This window comes from Alnus glutinosa, chromosome 11 (assembly GCF_958979055.1).
Source record: "Alnus glutinosa chromosome 11, dhAlnGlut1.1, whole genome shotgun sequence".
Lineage (NCBI taxonomy): Eukaryota > Viridiplantae > Streptophyta > Magnoliopsida > Fagales > Betulaceae > Alnus > Alnus glutinosa.
Window position 1 is genome coordinate 27,660,319 of NC_084896.1, and position 15,834 is coordinate 27,676,152.

Genomic DNA, 15,834 nt, shown 5'->3' on the forward strand with positions numbered 1-15,834 from the left:
TATATATTATTTACATTTGTTAGTGTCTCTACTTCCCATTAATGGTATTAAAAAAATCTTGCTTTAACTCTTTCCAACATTCCTGTGAGTGTTAGTGCATGCATGTTGTTTTACAATGAATGTGTTTTCTGGTATTTATAATTAATGTGTGATTTACAACATGAACATCAACCAAGCTTGGCATCCTGCATAGTCAAAATCATTCTTATTAGCCAGCTGTAAATTATCCTAATTAAACCTGCAGATATAAGATTAAAATGAGCAAAGTGACATATATATACAATTAAGTTGAGATTGCATTTTTTTTAAGAATGAAAGACAATTAAGCATTTAACTTATCAGATATAAGATTAAAATATAATAAAATAAATACCAGCAAGAAACATTAATTAACAAATATGATGATCAATAATATAATTGCTTTTATAAACTAATATTATTGCAATGGTAGTTACACGATAAGAAATTTAAGTCACACATTCTCATAACTTCATGATTTTGGTCTAATTACACCTTAAAAAAAATATTTGCCATTAAAAAAGATTCCCAAAGTCTTAAGCACTAACAGCCTAATCTAATCATATAAATTATTTAACCAAAAAGCATTGTCCAAACTATGATAAACACTTTTGGATTTTATATTATTTAAATAATTTTATATTCATTCTTATTTGAATTAATCTTTTTCTCTCTGACCATGATCGCTCTCGCGAATCATGCAAAACCTTAAAGCTCGCTATTCATTATTGCCCCAACGCTATTAATTATATTAATTAAATAAAATAACACACAAGGTCATGATATAAGTGCATATACAAACATTTGTTCAAAATAAAAAATAATAATAATAAATCATTAATATTAACATACCAAGCTAATTACTTAATCATACCAAGCTAGCTAGTAGCTAGCACCTCTAAATTACACATAAAAGCTGACAAAATAATCAAAAGCTTAGTCGTGAAAGCCCTTACTAATTACTTGCAGAAACCTGTTGAGATTTATTGTCAATCTGCAAGATGATTGGTCTGCTGCTTAAAGAACTATCCCTGTTTAAATCAAGTGCTTATGGGAGCCCTAGCTAGTTGTTGGACCTTTTTTTGTGACTTGAATTGTTCAAGTTGGTGGGGCCAAGTATTAGTCATTCTTTAAGAAGGAAAGGCTTTGATTTGTTTTGTCCTACCTGAAATCCATGACTCACTTGTATTGGGTTTACTTCTCCAAGTTGAAGTGTGTGGCTCATGTTGCTTTTCTAGTCCTTTATAGAATTGAATTGTTACTTCGACAATACAAGCTAGAAAATGAGAGACTTTTATGCTTTATAAAAGCATGATCGGTTCCCTTGGTTTTGTGTGGAAAAAGAAGGCAAAAATAGAGAGAAAAAAAAAGGTGAGAGCTCCATAAAAAGAGAGGATTTTTCTTTTTTCTTATTGTTTTCCGTGTGGGTTAAAATGAGAATTGGGTATATTGGAGCTTTAGGTTTGAGTGGTCTTCTCACCCTATACTTGTACTCACCTTTTGATAGTGAATTTTCTCTGGGATTGCCTCCGTCAGTGGACGTACCTCAATTTGAGGGAACCACTTAAATCTTGGTGTCGTGTGTGATTAATTTAATTTTACTATCTTCTTAGTTTTCGCATCTCACGAGTCTTGAAAAATAAGATTAATTTCCTAACAAGTAGCACCATTTTCACAAGTTGGTTGTTCATAATCATATATATTTGAAGGGAAAAATATTTTTAAGGGGAAAAAAGAATATTCATTAGAAGAAGTCCGTCAAACATAGTTCAAACATTTTTATTAATTTCTCTGTTTAATAGTGTTTGGCTAAATGAATGAATGATTGAATTTTGGATATGCATAGCAACAATATTAAATGTGGACACAAATATTTTTAATAAAATACAAATATTACTGCCTTTTTCATTAATTACATTTGTCAGCATTCCAACGTTGGTAAATCTTGAATCATTTTTTAAATTTGTGTGCTCTAATTGCAAGCTCACTTTCAGTATTAAATGCGCTAACTCTTTCGCTCGGAGTTAGATATGAATATGATACACTGCTCTTAAAATTTCATATACACGTGAAGATGACCCTGAAAATTTTATTATCTAATTTAATTATAAAGAAAAAAGAGATCATCCAAATTACGGGTTCTCATACTATGTAGAATATAAGTTTACTGATCATCCCAAATGCATTCTTAGAAAGAATCTGTCCATCAATGCAAATTTAACGTCCACCCGAGGCATCAGCCTTCTATTTGGGAATCTAGTTGTTTACAAAAATCAAGTAAATTAAAAGACAGTAAATAACTTTTCTTACTATAGTTAGCTTTTAAAAAACAACACCAACATTAATAACAAATATGAAATTGACTTATCAAAAAATCACTATTGGAACATGGGAGTTCACTACAAAAGAAAGTGTTTGCATAGATTTTTCAACTTCCAAGTGACCGGTTCACGCTCGCCAAGCTAAGAATTGCAACCATAATCAAATAATAATAATAAAAATATATACAAGCAAAGAGTTTTAGTCCTAAGCAATGTATGTGGAAATAAATCATTTTCAGCTTCTCCCTCTCTTTCTTACACATAAATGTGAAAATTAATTAATTTATCGTTAAAGAAGTTTCTTCACTCTCTATTTTCTAATTTATTTTCTCAAACAATACTCATGGACGTTAAATTTACATTTAGTACATTTTGAGGTCACATCAACAAAAAACTGACCACATGCATCACATGGAGGGGAATGCTTAGCCTTTTGAACAATAGTGAGAGGATGATCTTGATCTTTATCTGTGAAAGTTCTTTCATATTTAATGCACGGATTTTCTCCAATAACATATTGAGAATGATCAATGAACTTACATTTTACATAAGAATAAAACCAGTGATCAGGATGGTCTCTTTCTTCTTTACAAATTATACAATAATATTCTTCATCAAAATCATTTTCACGTGTATAAGAGAGTTTTAGTAGATGTGTATGATATTCATATCTAGCTATGAGCGGAAGAGTTGCACATCTAAAACAAAAGGTGAACTTGTCGCAATGAGTGCACCAAAAGTTTACACCTTTTCACCGCAACCGTTGCAAATTTCTGAAAAAATTTGTTATAACAAGGCAGAGGGAGTATTGGTGACATTCATGTTCAATGATTTCCGGAATTAAACAACATTTAACGTCTAACTTCTACGGATGCCATTTACATTTGTCTCATCTATATACGAAGCCATGGTGATTACGTCCACAAGCATCACACCAGAACAATTCATATCCTGTGAGAGGATGGTGAGTGGATGATTGTGAAATAGCCCTCGTTTAATGGTTGTGGGTAGTTTAGTACATCTGTAATGGAGAAAAAAATTGCATTGTGCACAGCCATAAAATGGGGTAAAAATCATAAATTGTATTCAGGCCTCACAGCGCTTGACATCCACGAGCTTTTCATTGATGAGGATTAAGTTATGATGTGGATGACTAAAATGATTGAACTCTCGAGGGCCAACTCTTTCATCCTTTGCTAGATCGATCTCATCCACCAAATGAACCAAATGAGTTTCATAGCCAACAGAGTTATTGACCACTGACTCAGTGCGCGCACCAGAGTCTAGGACCCTATATCCATATTCATATGCACATTTCAAGTGGGCAATGTAACCACATTTCTGACAATAGTATGCAGCGTACTCTGTATTCACCTTTTTACAGCAGAGTTTACACAATACATTTTCCTGTTTCTTGACTTGACTAAGAGAAAAGGTGCAAGTGAGTGAGTGATCATGTGTGCTAATTTTGATGGTGCGTGGAAATTGAGCACACTCACGATGAATCAGGACTGGGCAGTCGCTGCATATGCTTCTACATGGGAAAGAGTGAGTGTTGGTGGCAATCCTCAGCACTATTTATTTACCAGCATTTACCACTTTTTCAATTTAACATTATATTGATATTATTATATTTTATCTTGTCTTTGGGTATGTTTGATAATGGTTTTGGAAAGGGTATTTTGGTTTTGGTATGCAAAAATATTTTGACTTGATATAAAGTTGGGGAGCGTTTTTTGGTGAGATTCACATTTGAAAAATGTTTTGTGTTTGAATTATTTGTTAATGGTTTTGAGAAAAGTGTTTTCAAAATCATTACCAAACGAGGCTCGATCTTATGCGTTATTATGGTATGCATAAATGGCTTTTCTTCAAAATGTATTATATGTTTGGATTTTCACAGAAATGAATAATAGTGTAGAAATTTATGATAAAAGAAAAAATACGAAAAGAATAGCGAAAGTGAGAACAAAGAGAGAATACAAAATTTTGGAGTGGTTCGGTTTTAGAGGTTTATGTCTACCACTAAAAAGTGGCTTATGGGTTATATCCTTATTGAATGACTTTAATACAATTATGTTATAGAGAGGTATATTAGAAAATAAAGACAAAGACAGAAAACAGAGAACTGAGAGAAGGAAGAGGAAGAAGGGAAGAACACAGGAGAGATTAAGGACTACATTGTTACTGATTTCTCTTCAGCTTGATTACAAAATAGTCTAGTATATAGACTTAACAAAAGGTTAAAGACCACAGTACAAAGAGATAAATTAAAGGTTAAAAACATGGTGGTATGGGTTGAGGAATGGCTTGACAGAGGGATGGCTAGGTATGGCTTGCTGGGAGTTGTGGTGTTCTGCAGAGATGTCTTCTTTGCTGTGACTTGTGGTGTTTTGCTGATAACTTCCTGCATACTCTAATAAGGTATGATAGGTGAGGTAAACTAGGAAAGGTAATCAAATCTCAACAACTATAGTAAATACCTATAAGGAAAAATACATCAATATTAACATGGAAAATATTCTATCTTCCTTCTATATATTCTAACTTCCCCCTTGAGTTCAGCTTGAGCTTCGAAGCAAATAGACAATGTCCTATATACTGTAACAAATAGATTATGTTCTGTGGCACATATATCATGTTATGAACGTTTGCTGTTAAACTAAACCTTTTGGTGTCGCGTCATTAGACATAATCTCTTCACTTTGTTTTCATAATCCTGTGGGCATGGTAGTGTTTCAGTTCATAGAACTCGGACTCTGCTACAGCTCTATCTAGGACTACGCATTTTGATCTAAATCATGCTTGTTAACTATTATACATGTTCTCTCTGTTTATTTGCAATTCACTGGATTATCGAGAATGATCATTCTAAATAGGATTGGAGATCTAGAATAAAAACCGAGATATTTCAGTATATTTTCTTGAAATGGACACTCGCACTCCTTATTGGTTTAAGTACAGGGCTCGTTGGCTTGTTCAATAACCTTGCTGTTGAGAATATAGCCGGTTTCAAATAAACTTCTGCTCACGAACAACTTCATGCTTAAGGATAAGTAAGTCTACCTGCCATCACCTGAATAGTATCGGAGTTTCTTACAGCAATCATGCCTTTATCTAATTTACCAAATGCTTCAATTTTTATTTTTTTATTTTTGCCGGAGGTGCTCTTATTTTCAATTTATTGTTTGCTTGGAATAAAGTATCAGCAGTATTCCTGTAAGCCGTAACCTGATATTTATATTCCCGTGATGCTAAATTCTTTATTGTCAGGCTTAAAGATTTGAAACTCCATGTACTTTTAACACCTATTCTAACATCCCTCTGAACCAGTGCCCTCTTTTTTGTTTTACTTTTTAGTGGTGTATTTATGTGGTTAATTGCATACCTCATGCATACTGGCCTAGCGGTCTTGAAGTATGTATTTAGAATCTCATTATCTAAAAGGGCAGGACACATTCAGGATGCTTTTTCACCCGTTTCATTGCAATACCCCCTGATATTGTTGGTTTTTGAGTGCATGCTTAGCTCTGACCATGTTGCAACACCAAGATGGAAGTTTAGAATTACTACTGGAATCCAGTAATGAAGAATACAATTTCCCTTTGCTTTATTTCTTTCTTGTGGAGGTAATTTTTTTTTTTTTTTTTTCTAAGTGCTATTGAAGGTACTTGGAAGTAGTGTATTTTGGTAGTTCCATTAGTGTATTATGTCTTGTCATTGCAGGAATTTCATATGCTATTGATGTTAAACTTTTAAGGTACTTGGAGTACCCCTATGTTATACCTGTAAAACTTTTAGTAACTATGACGTGATCTTTACTCCAGTGCAGGTATTATCAGGCATTTGGAGCATATGCTGGTTGTAACATGGTTTTGGCCATTGCTGCTTCTGTGCTCTGTGCGTATGTTGCTCCTGCAGCAGCAGGCTCTGGCATACCTGAGGTGAAAGCTTACCTCAATGGTATAGATGCTCATTCTATATTGGCTCCAAGCACCCTCTTTGTAAAGGTGAGTAACAAACTAAAACTCCTCTCTCTCTCTCTCTCTCTCTCTCTCTCTCTATATATATATATATATATATATATTATCTGTGAGTGTGGGTGTTAGTATGTGTGTAAGATCAGAAACTTCATGGGAATGTATTGCATTTTCATACAAATAGAAACAATTTTCCTGGAGGGATATGGAAGTCTTTAACTCTTCTATAACTACTTTTTAGGCAATGAAAAATCAGGAAATTCGTGCACTACTATTGATGCTTGCTATATTTCTGAGGAGTCTACCAAGGTGTACATTGTGAAAAATAGGAGGCTCCCCTGGTCCCTGGGACCGTTGGTTTTTTATTACTTTTTCTCTATATTTTGCAAGTAGCCCACCGCCAATCTGGCCGTCCTAAAACTTGCTTCAACAAGGATGTTTAGCAAGCCTTATTAACAAAAAAGTATGGACATTTTTGTCCTTTAGAAGAAAATAAACTTTTCCAAGGCCAAGGGAAGGTGGATTCCCACCTCTCTAGAAGTGAATCCACATTCCCAACAAAAGGGAGGGGGGAATCCAAAAATCCACGGGCATCTGGGTTCCTTTGACTTAAATGCAACCAAACAGGATAATCTTTTAAAATTCTCAAGAATCCTAAAAGTTACCCCCACCCAAACACAACATAGCAGGAATGCTGGAAAGAGATAAGCAAGATTTTTCTAATACCATTGGCTGGTAGACATAGGAACAAATGCAAATAATATATATACGTGCAAGAGTTTCAATCCTAATCAATATATATTGAAAATGATTATTAACAATGAGGTTCCCTATCTCTGTCTCTCCCCTCTCTGTCTCAAACACATGAAAATGTGGTAACTGATTTAGCTAACTAAAGCAAGAAAAGTTACTTTACTCTCTTTTTACTTAGTGTTTGTAGACAATCACGCAACTTAATACTAGCCCTTGGGTGGATATTGAATTTGCATTGAGTGCATTCTAGGGACACATCGTCAAAGGGCTTACCACAAGCATCACATAGAGGTGAGTGCTTAGTCTTTTGGACAATAGTGAGAGGATGATCGTGATCTTTTTGTGTGTAAATTCTTCCAAACTTAATGCATGGAGTCTCCCCAACAACGCATCCGGGATGAGCAGAAAAGTCGCATTTTACACAGTAAAAGAACCGGTGATTTGGATTTCTTTCTTCTTCACAAGAAGAAGAAGAACAGAATTTTGTAATGTATTTGGTAGCTTTTGATGAATAATATTATTGACATGGTTTTATCGGCTTCTCTCGAGCTTCTTCTTCTTCTCTCTGGCTTATGTTCTCTTCTCTTCTTGGCTTCTTTCTTTCTTTCAGCTTCTGATTTCTTTAGTGCTTTCAGTTCTTTGTTATGTGGTAGATACTAGAGATCTTTCCTTTCGTTCAATCGGATGTTCTAAATGTTGTCACTATAAAAATTAGTTCTAATTCTCTTACCCTGTTCCTTTCTTCTTGCCCCAAAGGAGGAAAAAAAAAACTCCAACCCTGAAACCAAAATTGGAAGGTAAGATAAATTTAAAGCCTTTATTATTTTCTGCACCAAATCAAATGTAAAGTTATCGTGTACTAAAGGTGTCCAAGATTGTGTGCATCTACCAACTTGGAAGTTATTTTGACAATAAGTTTGTATTAATTAAACCATCAAAATGTGGCAGATTTTTGGTTCCATTTTCGGAGTTGCTGCTGGATTTGTTGTGGGTAAGGAAGGACCTATGGTACACACTGGTGCCTGTGTAGCCTCTTTACTTGGACAGGGTGGTTCTCGCAAGTATCGGTTGACTTGGAAATGGCTTAGATACTTTAAAAATGATCGTGACCGGCGGGATTTGATCACCTGTGGTGCTGCTGCTGCTGGCGTAGCAGCTGCCTTCCGTGCCCCAGTTGGTGGGGTTCTCTTTGCACTGGAAGAAGCAGCTTCATGGTCTCTCTTTTTCTCTCTGTTTGGTGTTATGTTAGCAACTGCTAGATTTTCACAAGGAGCTGTTTTAGACATAACAAAATTATTAGATTACTTAAACAAGTTTTCTTGGTGGAAGAACACATACAGATATAAATTGAAAAGCTGCCAGCTTAAAGCTTTGGAAGGAAAAAAAATCTGACGAAAGAAAACCATGTGCGATAGCCACCTCATATTATACTCAAGTTTCTTTGGTTTTTCAGTTTTTATTTTGCTATTCCATTGAGAGTCATGCAGCTTAATTTGATATGCATATCTGTTTTTTTACTTATCGAAAAAGATATGCATGTTTCTTTGTCCTGTGATTTCATTTGGTGTACAACATAAACAGAGATTTGTTAGAGAGAAAAAAATGAAAATAGAATAGGTTGGAGACTTTTTTTATATATCGGATGCTTGTGAACCTTGTTACAATTGTCCATAACTCATTTGGACTTAATGAGCTAATTTGATCTCTCATGAAACCTGGGAAAACTTTTTAGCATTTCTGCAGGCAGGCGTCCTGCTTTTTAGCAATTCCAATAACTTAATGCTAAAAGTTTAGTTTAATATTTAATCTGGTTGATGTAAATTCGCTGATTCTCTTGGAATTATGGTATAAGCATAGACCTTGTCCCCTTGGGTCCTTGAGGTTCTCATCTCCTTTCTTTCTCAAGTTAATTAGTGTCTTCTATTTGACTTTTAGGTGGAGGAGTGCTCTTCTTTGGAGGACATTTTTTACTGCAGCTGTAGTAGCAGTAGTTCTGAGGGTTTTCATGGTATTTTGTCGGAGTGGAAAATGTGGACTATTTGGGGAAGGAGGCCTGATCATGTTTGATGTCAATTCAGCAAAGCCCACTTACAGCATCCCAGATCTACTGGCAGTGATATACCTTGGAGTTATTGGAGGCATTTTCGGGAGCCTTTACAATTATCTTGTTGACAAGGTCCTTCGCACTTATAGCATCATCAACGAGTATGCCCTAGAAATTCCCTTTATATTTGTAAGTATACAAATGGGTTATATTTGTCTCTCTACTATCTTTGATATCACACACAACACAACCACATACATATAGTTACACACACATAGAACACAATTATATGTAAATATAACATAGAATAATGCTAAATACTATAATTTCATCCAACAATGCTTAAGTGGCATTTTCAACCAACCATTGGAAATTTTTTTTCTTATTTAACAAGGATTAATCTAAGGGTTAGTTGGGAGTGGCATGTCAGCATTGTAGGACGAATGTTGGATAAAACTGTTGTATATAACATTTCTCTATAACATATGTATACAGACACTGTATTAACAGCTCTCAAAAATTCTTTTTAACTGCTAGTATAACAACTAAAAGAGTAATGCTATATACTTCACTATTTTTCCACTAGGTTGACGTGACATTGTCAATTCATCTTTAGATTAGCTATTATTAAAAGAGAGAGAAAAAAAAAATCATTGGTGGATTGACATTGCCACGTCAGCATATTGATGTGATATATAGCATTACTCCTACAAAAATAAACTGTGGATATATAGAATTTTCTATAGCTTTATTGTTGCTGATTTTTGGGAATGAATTGCAGGAGGGGGTCCTTCACTTAAAGTCCTTCTTGCCATCGCCATCTCCTTTTTGACCTCTTGTTGCTCTTATGGCCTACCATGGTTATAAGAGTGCATTCCTTGTCCTACAAACTTGGGGGATCAATGCCCTACTATAGGTCGTTCTGGAAACTATAAGAATTTCCAATGTCCACCTAACCATTACAATGACCTTGCCTCCCTTTTTATGACTACCAATGATGATGCCATCCGCAACTTATTTAGCTCTGGTTCTGACAAAGAATTTCACCTCTCTACTCTTGTGGTTTTCTTTGCCTCTATATACTGTCTAGGCATCGTCACTTACGGAATTGCTGTTCCCTCTGGGCTCTTCATTCTTGTCATACTTGTTGGGGCCTCTTATGGACGCCTTCTTGGGATTCTCCTTGGTTCTATCTCTGATCTAGATGCGGGCCTCTTTGCCCTACTAGGAACTGCCTCCTTTCTGGGGGGCACGATGAGAATAACAGTTTCTCTCTGTGTGATACTACTTGAACTTACTAATGATCTATTAATGCTCCCATTGGTGATGCTAGTTCTCCTTATTTCGAAAACTGTGGCTGATAGTTTCAACAAGGGTGTCTATGACCAAATTGTGAAAATGAAGGGGTTACCATATATGAAAGCCCATGCAAAGCCATACATGAGGCACTTAGTTGCTAGTGATGTTGTTTCTGGTCCATTGGTTACATTTTCTGGGGTTGAAAAAGTGGGGACTATATTATATGCTCTAAAAATAACAAGGCATAACGGGTTTCCTGTGATTGATGAGCCGCCTTTCTCAAATGCTCCCGAGTTGTGCGGGCTCGTTTTGAGGTCTCATCTGCTGGTATTGCTTAAAGGAGAGAAGTTTACATGGCAAAGGGTGATGACTGGATCTGATATGATGAAGAGGTTCAAAGCCCATGATTTTGCCAAGGCAGGATCAGGCAAGGGGCTCAAGCTGGAGGATTTGGACATAAAGGAAGAGGAGATGGAGATGTATGTTGATCTCCATCCCATTACTAATTCCTCCCCGTATACAGTAGTGGAGACAATGTCTCTAGCTAAAGCTGCACTTCTCTTTCGAGAGGTTGGCCTTAGGCACTTGTTGGTTGTGCCAAAGACACCAGGGGTAACATCTCCTCTCTCTCTCTCTCTTGACCATAAAAAATATTTGAAACTCACACAAATGCCAATTGTATAACTAGTGTTGAAATTTGTACACTTTGCAGAGGCCTCCAATTGTTGGAATCCTGACACGACATGATTTCATGCCAGAACATATATTGGGGCTTTTATCCACACTTTCGCCCTCACAAATAGAAGACCAAGCAATCTACTCAACTCAAGTATTTTTTGATTTTGATTGATATTGTATTATTGTTATTTTCATTTCTAGATTCTTCGAAATGGAACTTATTGTTATAACAAAGAAAGCATGATGCTTCGGTGAGTTAATATGAGCCTTTTCCCCCCTCTTGACATAGGGTAAAATGAATTTGTTGAGTTCAATCTTTTGCAAGAAATTTAAGAGAGTATTCAAATTCTACTTTTGTCAACGCAACTTCAAGCTCTAAGTCAGTGGAGCTTCTTTTTTGTCTCTTTTTTTTTTTTTTTTTTTTTAATAAATGTGGAAATGCAAATAAGGTATATATATATATATATATATATATATATATATTAGTTTAATTGAGCAATTCATCAGCTAATGATCTTTATCTATGAACCTAAAAAGTTGATAACCCGAGTATATGTTTGCATTTTGTATGAGAAAAGTAGTTGCAAAGATCTTCAACTTTCACGTGACTGGTTCAACAATTTTGTAAAGTATTGACAGGTTGACGCTCGCCAAGCTAAGAATTGCAAACTGCCTATTTTATCAAAACAACTCGTAGTAAAAGAACACTTTGGAAAAAGCTACAAATCCAAACAGAAACAAATAATAATAAAAAATATATATATACAAGCAAAGAGTTTTAGTCGTAAGCAATGTCCGTTTGTTGAAATAAATCATTTTCAGCTTCTTCGTCTCTTTCATACACATAAATGTGACAATTAATTAAACTGACAATCGTTAAAGAAGGTTCTTCACTCTCAATTTTCTAAGTTGTTTTTGCAAACAATACTTATAATGGACGTTAAATTTACATTGAGTACATTCTGAGGCCATTTCAATAAAAGTCTTACCACATGCATCACATGGAGGGGAATGCGTAGTCTTTTGGACAATAGTGAGAGGATGCTCGTGATCTTTATCTGTGAAAGTTCTTCCATAGTTAATGCACGGATTCTCTCCAAGAACGCATTGGGAATGAACAATGAACTTACATGTTACACAAGAATAGAACCAGCGATCAGGATCACTTCTTTCTTCTTCACAAATTAGACAATAATATTCGTCATCGGAATCATCTTCACGTGTATAAGAGAGTTTTAGTAGATGTGTATGATGTTCATATCTAGCTACCAGCGGAAGGGTTGCACATCTAAAACACAAGGTAAACTCGTCGCAATGAGTGCACCTAAAGTCCACACCTTTTTTACCACAACCGTTGCAAATTTCGAAAGATCTTATAACAAGGTAAAGGGAGTGTCGGTGACCTTCGTGTTCAAGGATTTCTGGGATTAAACAACATTGAACGCCTGACTTGTACCATTTACATTCACCACATGTATATAGGAAGCCATGGTGAGTACGATCACAAACACGACACGCGAACAATCCACTTGCATTCACATCCCGTGGGAGGAGGGTGAGTGGATGTTCGTGAAATAGCCCTCGCTTAATGGTTGCAGGTAGTTTAGTACATCTGTAATGGAGAAAGAAATTGCACTGTATGCAACTATAAAATGGGGTCGAAATTATAAATTGCATACAAGCCTCACAACGCTTGACATTCACGAGCTTTTCATTGATGAGGATTAAGTTATGATGTGGATGACTGAAATGATTGATCTCCTTAGGGCCATCTCTTTCATCCACTGTTAGATCGATCCCTTCCACCAAATGCACCAAATGAGATTCATAGCCAACGGAGTTACTGGCTACCGACTCGGTGGTATCACTGGAGTATCCGACGCTATTTGCACAATACAAGTGGGCAATGTAGGCACATTTCTTACAATAGTACGCTGAATACTCTGTATTCACCTTCTTACGGCAGAGTCTACACAATACCTTCTCCTGTTTCTTGACTTCTTGACTAAGAGAATAAGTGAGAGTGAGTACATGATCATGTGTGCCAGTTTTGATGGTGCGCGGATATTGGGTACACTTACTATGAATCAAGAGTTGGCAGATGGTACAGAGACATGCAATTTTCTTGGGGTCCTCCTCACCACAGGCTTGACAAGCGAACTGGATCTGCGTCAGGATTGGAAGAAATGTGTGTTGGTGGCAATCGTCGGCATCAGTTCTCCGGCAGGAAGCACATATGACGTCGAGCTGAAAATAACAGGGGAAACAACGGTAAAAGAAGGATCTGCTGCAACTTTTGTAGCAAGCATTACACAAATGAGGTGATGGCGCTTGGAGAAAAAGGGCGTGCTCCGGGTGGAGGGGGTGTTGTATCACGTGGGATAGTTGTTCAGAGCACGATTTGTGAAGGAAGAAGGTGCATTCCGGGATGTAGCATTTGTAAGCGGGACCGAATGCTGGTTCCTGGCATCCAGGGCAAACAACTTCCTGGTTGCCAGTATTGTCCAGCCCTTCTACGGCGATCAAGTGATGTCTTCTCTTATATTTATGGATAGTCACTGCAATTTCTGTGTATGGTGATTCGGGGCATGATTTATGCTGGAAAAAGTTGCATTCCAAGCATTTGTAGGCGGGACCTCCCAATAATATTGCTTTTTTGCATACCGAGCAAGGAAGATGATTCTTCTGGTCATTATTATCGTTTTCCAGCTCCTCACAGAAGATCAAGTGATGCCATAGACTGCAATCTTCTTCGACCTCCATCTCCCCTCTCTCACTCTGTTTCTCTAATGCACGCACAAAACCCTGCAGAGATGGATGGCGTTTTTAGTATTCAGATGTCGTGTGTGCGTGATATGAATAAATTATAAGATGGTATGAATAGCCAAAGAAGTGGTGCGTGCCAGCTGCTTGGGTTGGGTTCAACATTTCGAGTAGTCAGGTGGGCCATACTCCCTAGTTAATATGAATAATTGAGATGCCTCGTAATTGCGATTGCGCCAAGCTCCACCTGTATAAACCAAAATATTTACAAATTAGTCAATAACAATTAGTAAAATTAATTATTAAAAAAAGAAAAGAAAAAAGAGGCATTCATATATTTCTTTGTTGTACGTTTCCTTTGCCATTTCTTTTCAACCCAATCGCCAACTGTTTGAAATTGTCCGTGTCTTGTCAGGTGAGGTGGGCCATACATAGTCCATATATAGTTTGTGGTTATCCTCTGTTTATTATTCATTATACCCAAAAAATATCTCATCTAACTCTTTTGTCTTTGTTAGGAGAAAAGTCAACATTGGTGCCACTTGAGAGTTGAGACCCAAGCTTCACACGGCCCGGGTTGTCCATGCACCGATATGACCGTGACTCACCAACCGGAGAGAGAGAGAGAGAGATTATATGATGGAGATTAAGCTCACAATTTTTAACATAATTTCATAAAGTCATCTCAATGCAAAAAATAATAAAAACTTAATAAAGTCATATCAAAGAGATTAGCCAATGGCTTATGTATTTTTATATACAAAATAATTAATTAAAACTTATTTTATATATTTTATTTAATAAATTTTAAAGGTACTATACATCCGATTATCTATTTTTTTTATATTATTTTATATTATTTATTTTTTAATGATCATATTTTTTTTACTGTGATTTTTTTAAATCTTTTTTTTTTTACAAACATTTTTCTAACGTCATATTTTACAATAATTCCACCACAAAGTGACTAAAACTGACACAAATAATGTTGTTTTTGTTTTGCTCGCCCACGTCCATCTCTCTCTTTATCATAAAAAAAAAATATCTATGTCATTTTCTACTCAAGGAAAGAGAAAAAACCTTCGATGGCTATGTATGAGATGATTACATTCACAAGAAAAGAAGATTTGGAGACTAGGAGAAACAGTGGGGTTTTTTTTTTTTTAAAGAGATGGTAGCGGTTGGCAGCGGAGGCCAAAGGCCCAGAGATGATGACAGCCGGTTGCAATGATTGGAGTTGGTGGCGGTAGGCAATGATAACCGGAGAAGGATGTATTTTGCAATAGTGATCGGAAATAGGCCTTTAACAACAATAAGCCGAAAATGATCCAAAACATGGCTAACTATGGGCCAAAAAATAGGGCTAACTTGATCATTTAATAAGCTAATGATTTTTATCTATGAACCTAAAAAGTTGATAACCTGAGGATGCAAAAATTTTCAACTTCCATGTCATCAGTTCAACAATTTTGGAAGGTATTAATCAATTCGGGAACTTAATAAAACAGAGTAATTTTACAAGTCTCTCTTGTGTTCCTCTAATAATGAGATGACTTTTAAAATTATCATTGTGCTTATAATTGATCATTATTGAATTTTGATCAAATGATAATTTTAAATTCCACTTCATTATTAAAAGAATACAAAGAGAATTTGTAAAATTAATGATAATGATGCTCACGCTCACCAGGCTAAGAATTGCAAATCGCCTATTTTATCAAAACAACTCGCAGTAAAAGAATACTTAGAGCTAGACGTCCATACAGAATCAATATACACACACAGCCCAAGGTGCAAGGAAAAATCACAATATACATTATAAACTACCCAAAGCGTGTAGCCATTTAAATAATGAATGTAAGGAAATGGTTTTAATCAGATCCCCTGTCCAATTTTATGCCTTTGAAAGCTCAGTTTTTTCTCTCCCACCAAGTTTTTATTTCTTATAATCATGTGCAGATGGATAATTGATGTTTGT

At 35.8% G+C, this 15,834-nt stretch overlaps 1 protein-coding gene and 1 pseudogene across 1 annotated transcript; one reads left to right on the forward strand and one right to left on the reverse strand.

Annotated features, from left to right (window-relative positions):
• The first annotated feature begins 5,140 nt into the window (after nucleotides 1-5,140).
• On the forward strand, nucleotides 5,141-11,359 carry LOC133881346 (chloride channel protein CLC-c-like; annotated as a pseudogene).
• Nucleotides 11,360-11,870: 511 nt separating this feature from the next.
• Nucleotides 11,871-13,978, reverse strand: LOC133882666 (uncharacterized). The gene has a single exon (XM_062321870.1). It carries the CDS (start codon nucleotides 13,854-13,856, stop codon nucleotides 11,970-11,972), a length of 1,887 nt encoding a protein of 628 aa, XP_062177854.1. The 5' UTR covers nucleotides 13,857-13,978; the 3' UTR covers nucleotides 11,871-11,969.
• Nucleotides 13,979-15,834: the final 1,856 nt, after the last annotated feature.

Coding starts and splice junctions, on each gene's coding strand:
- LOC133882666 (XM_062321870.1), bottom strand. CDS start 13,856: ATGGAGGTCGAAGAAGATTGCAGTCTATGGCATCACTTGATCTTCTGT.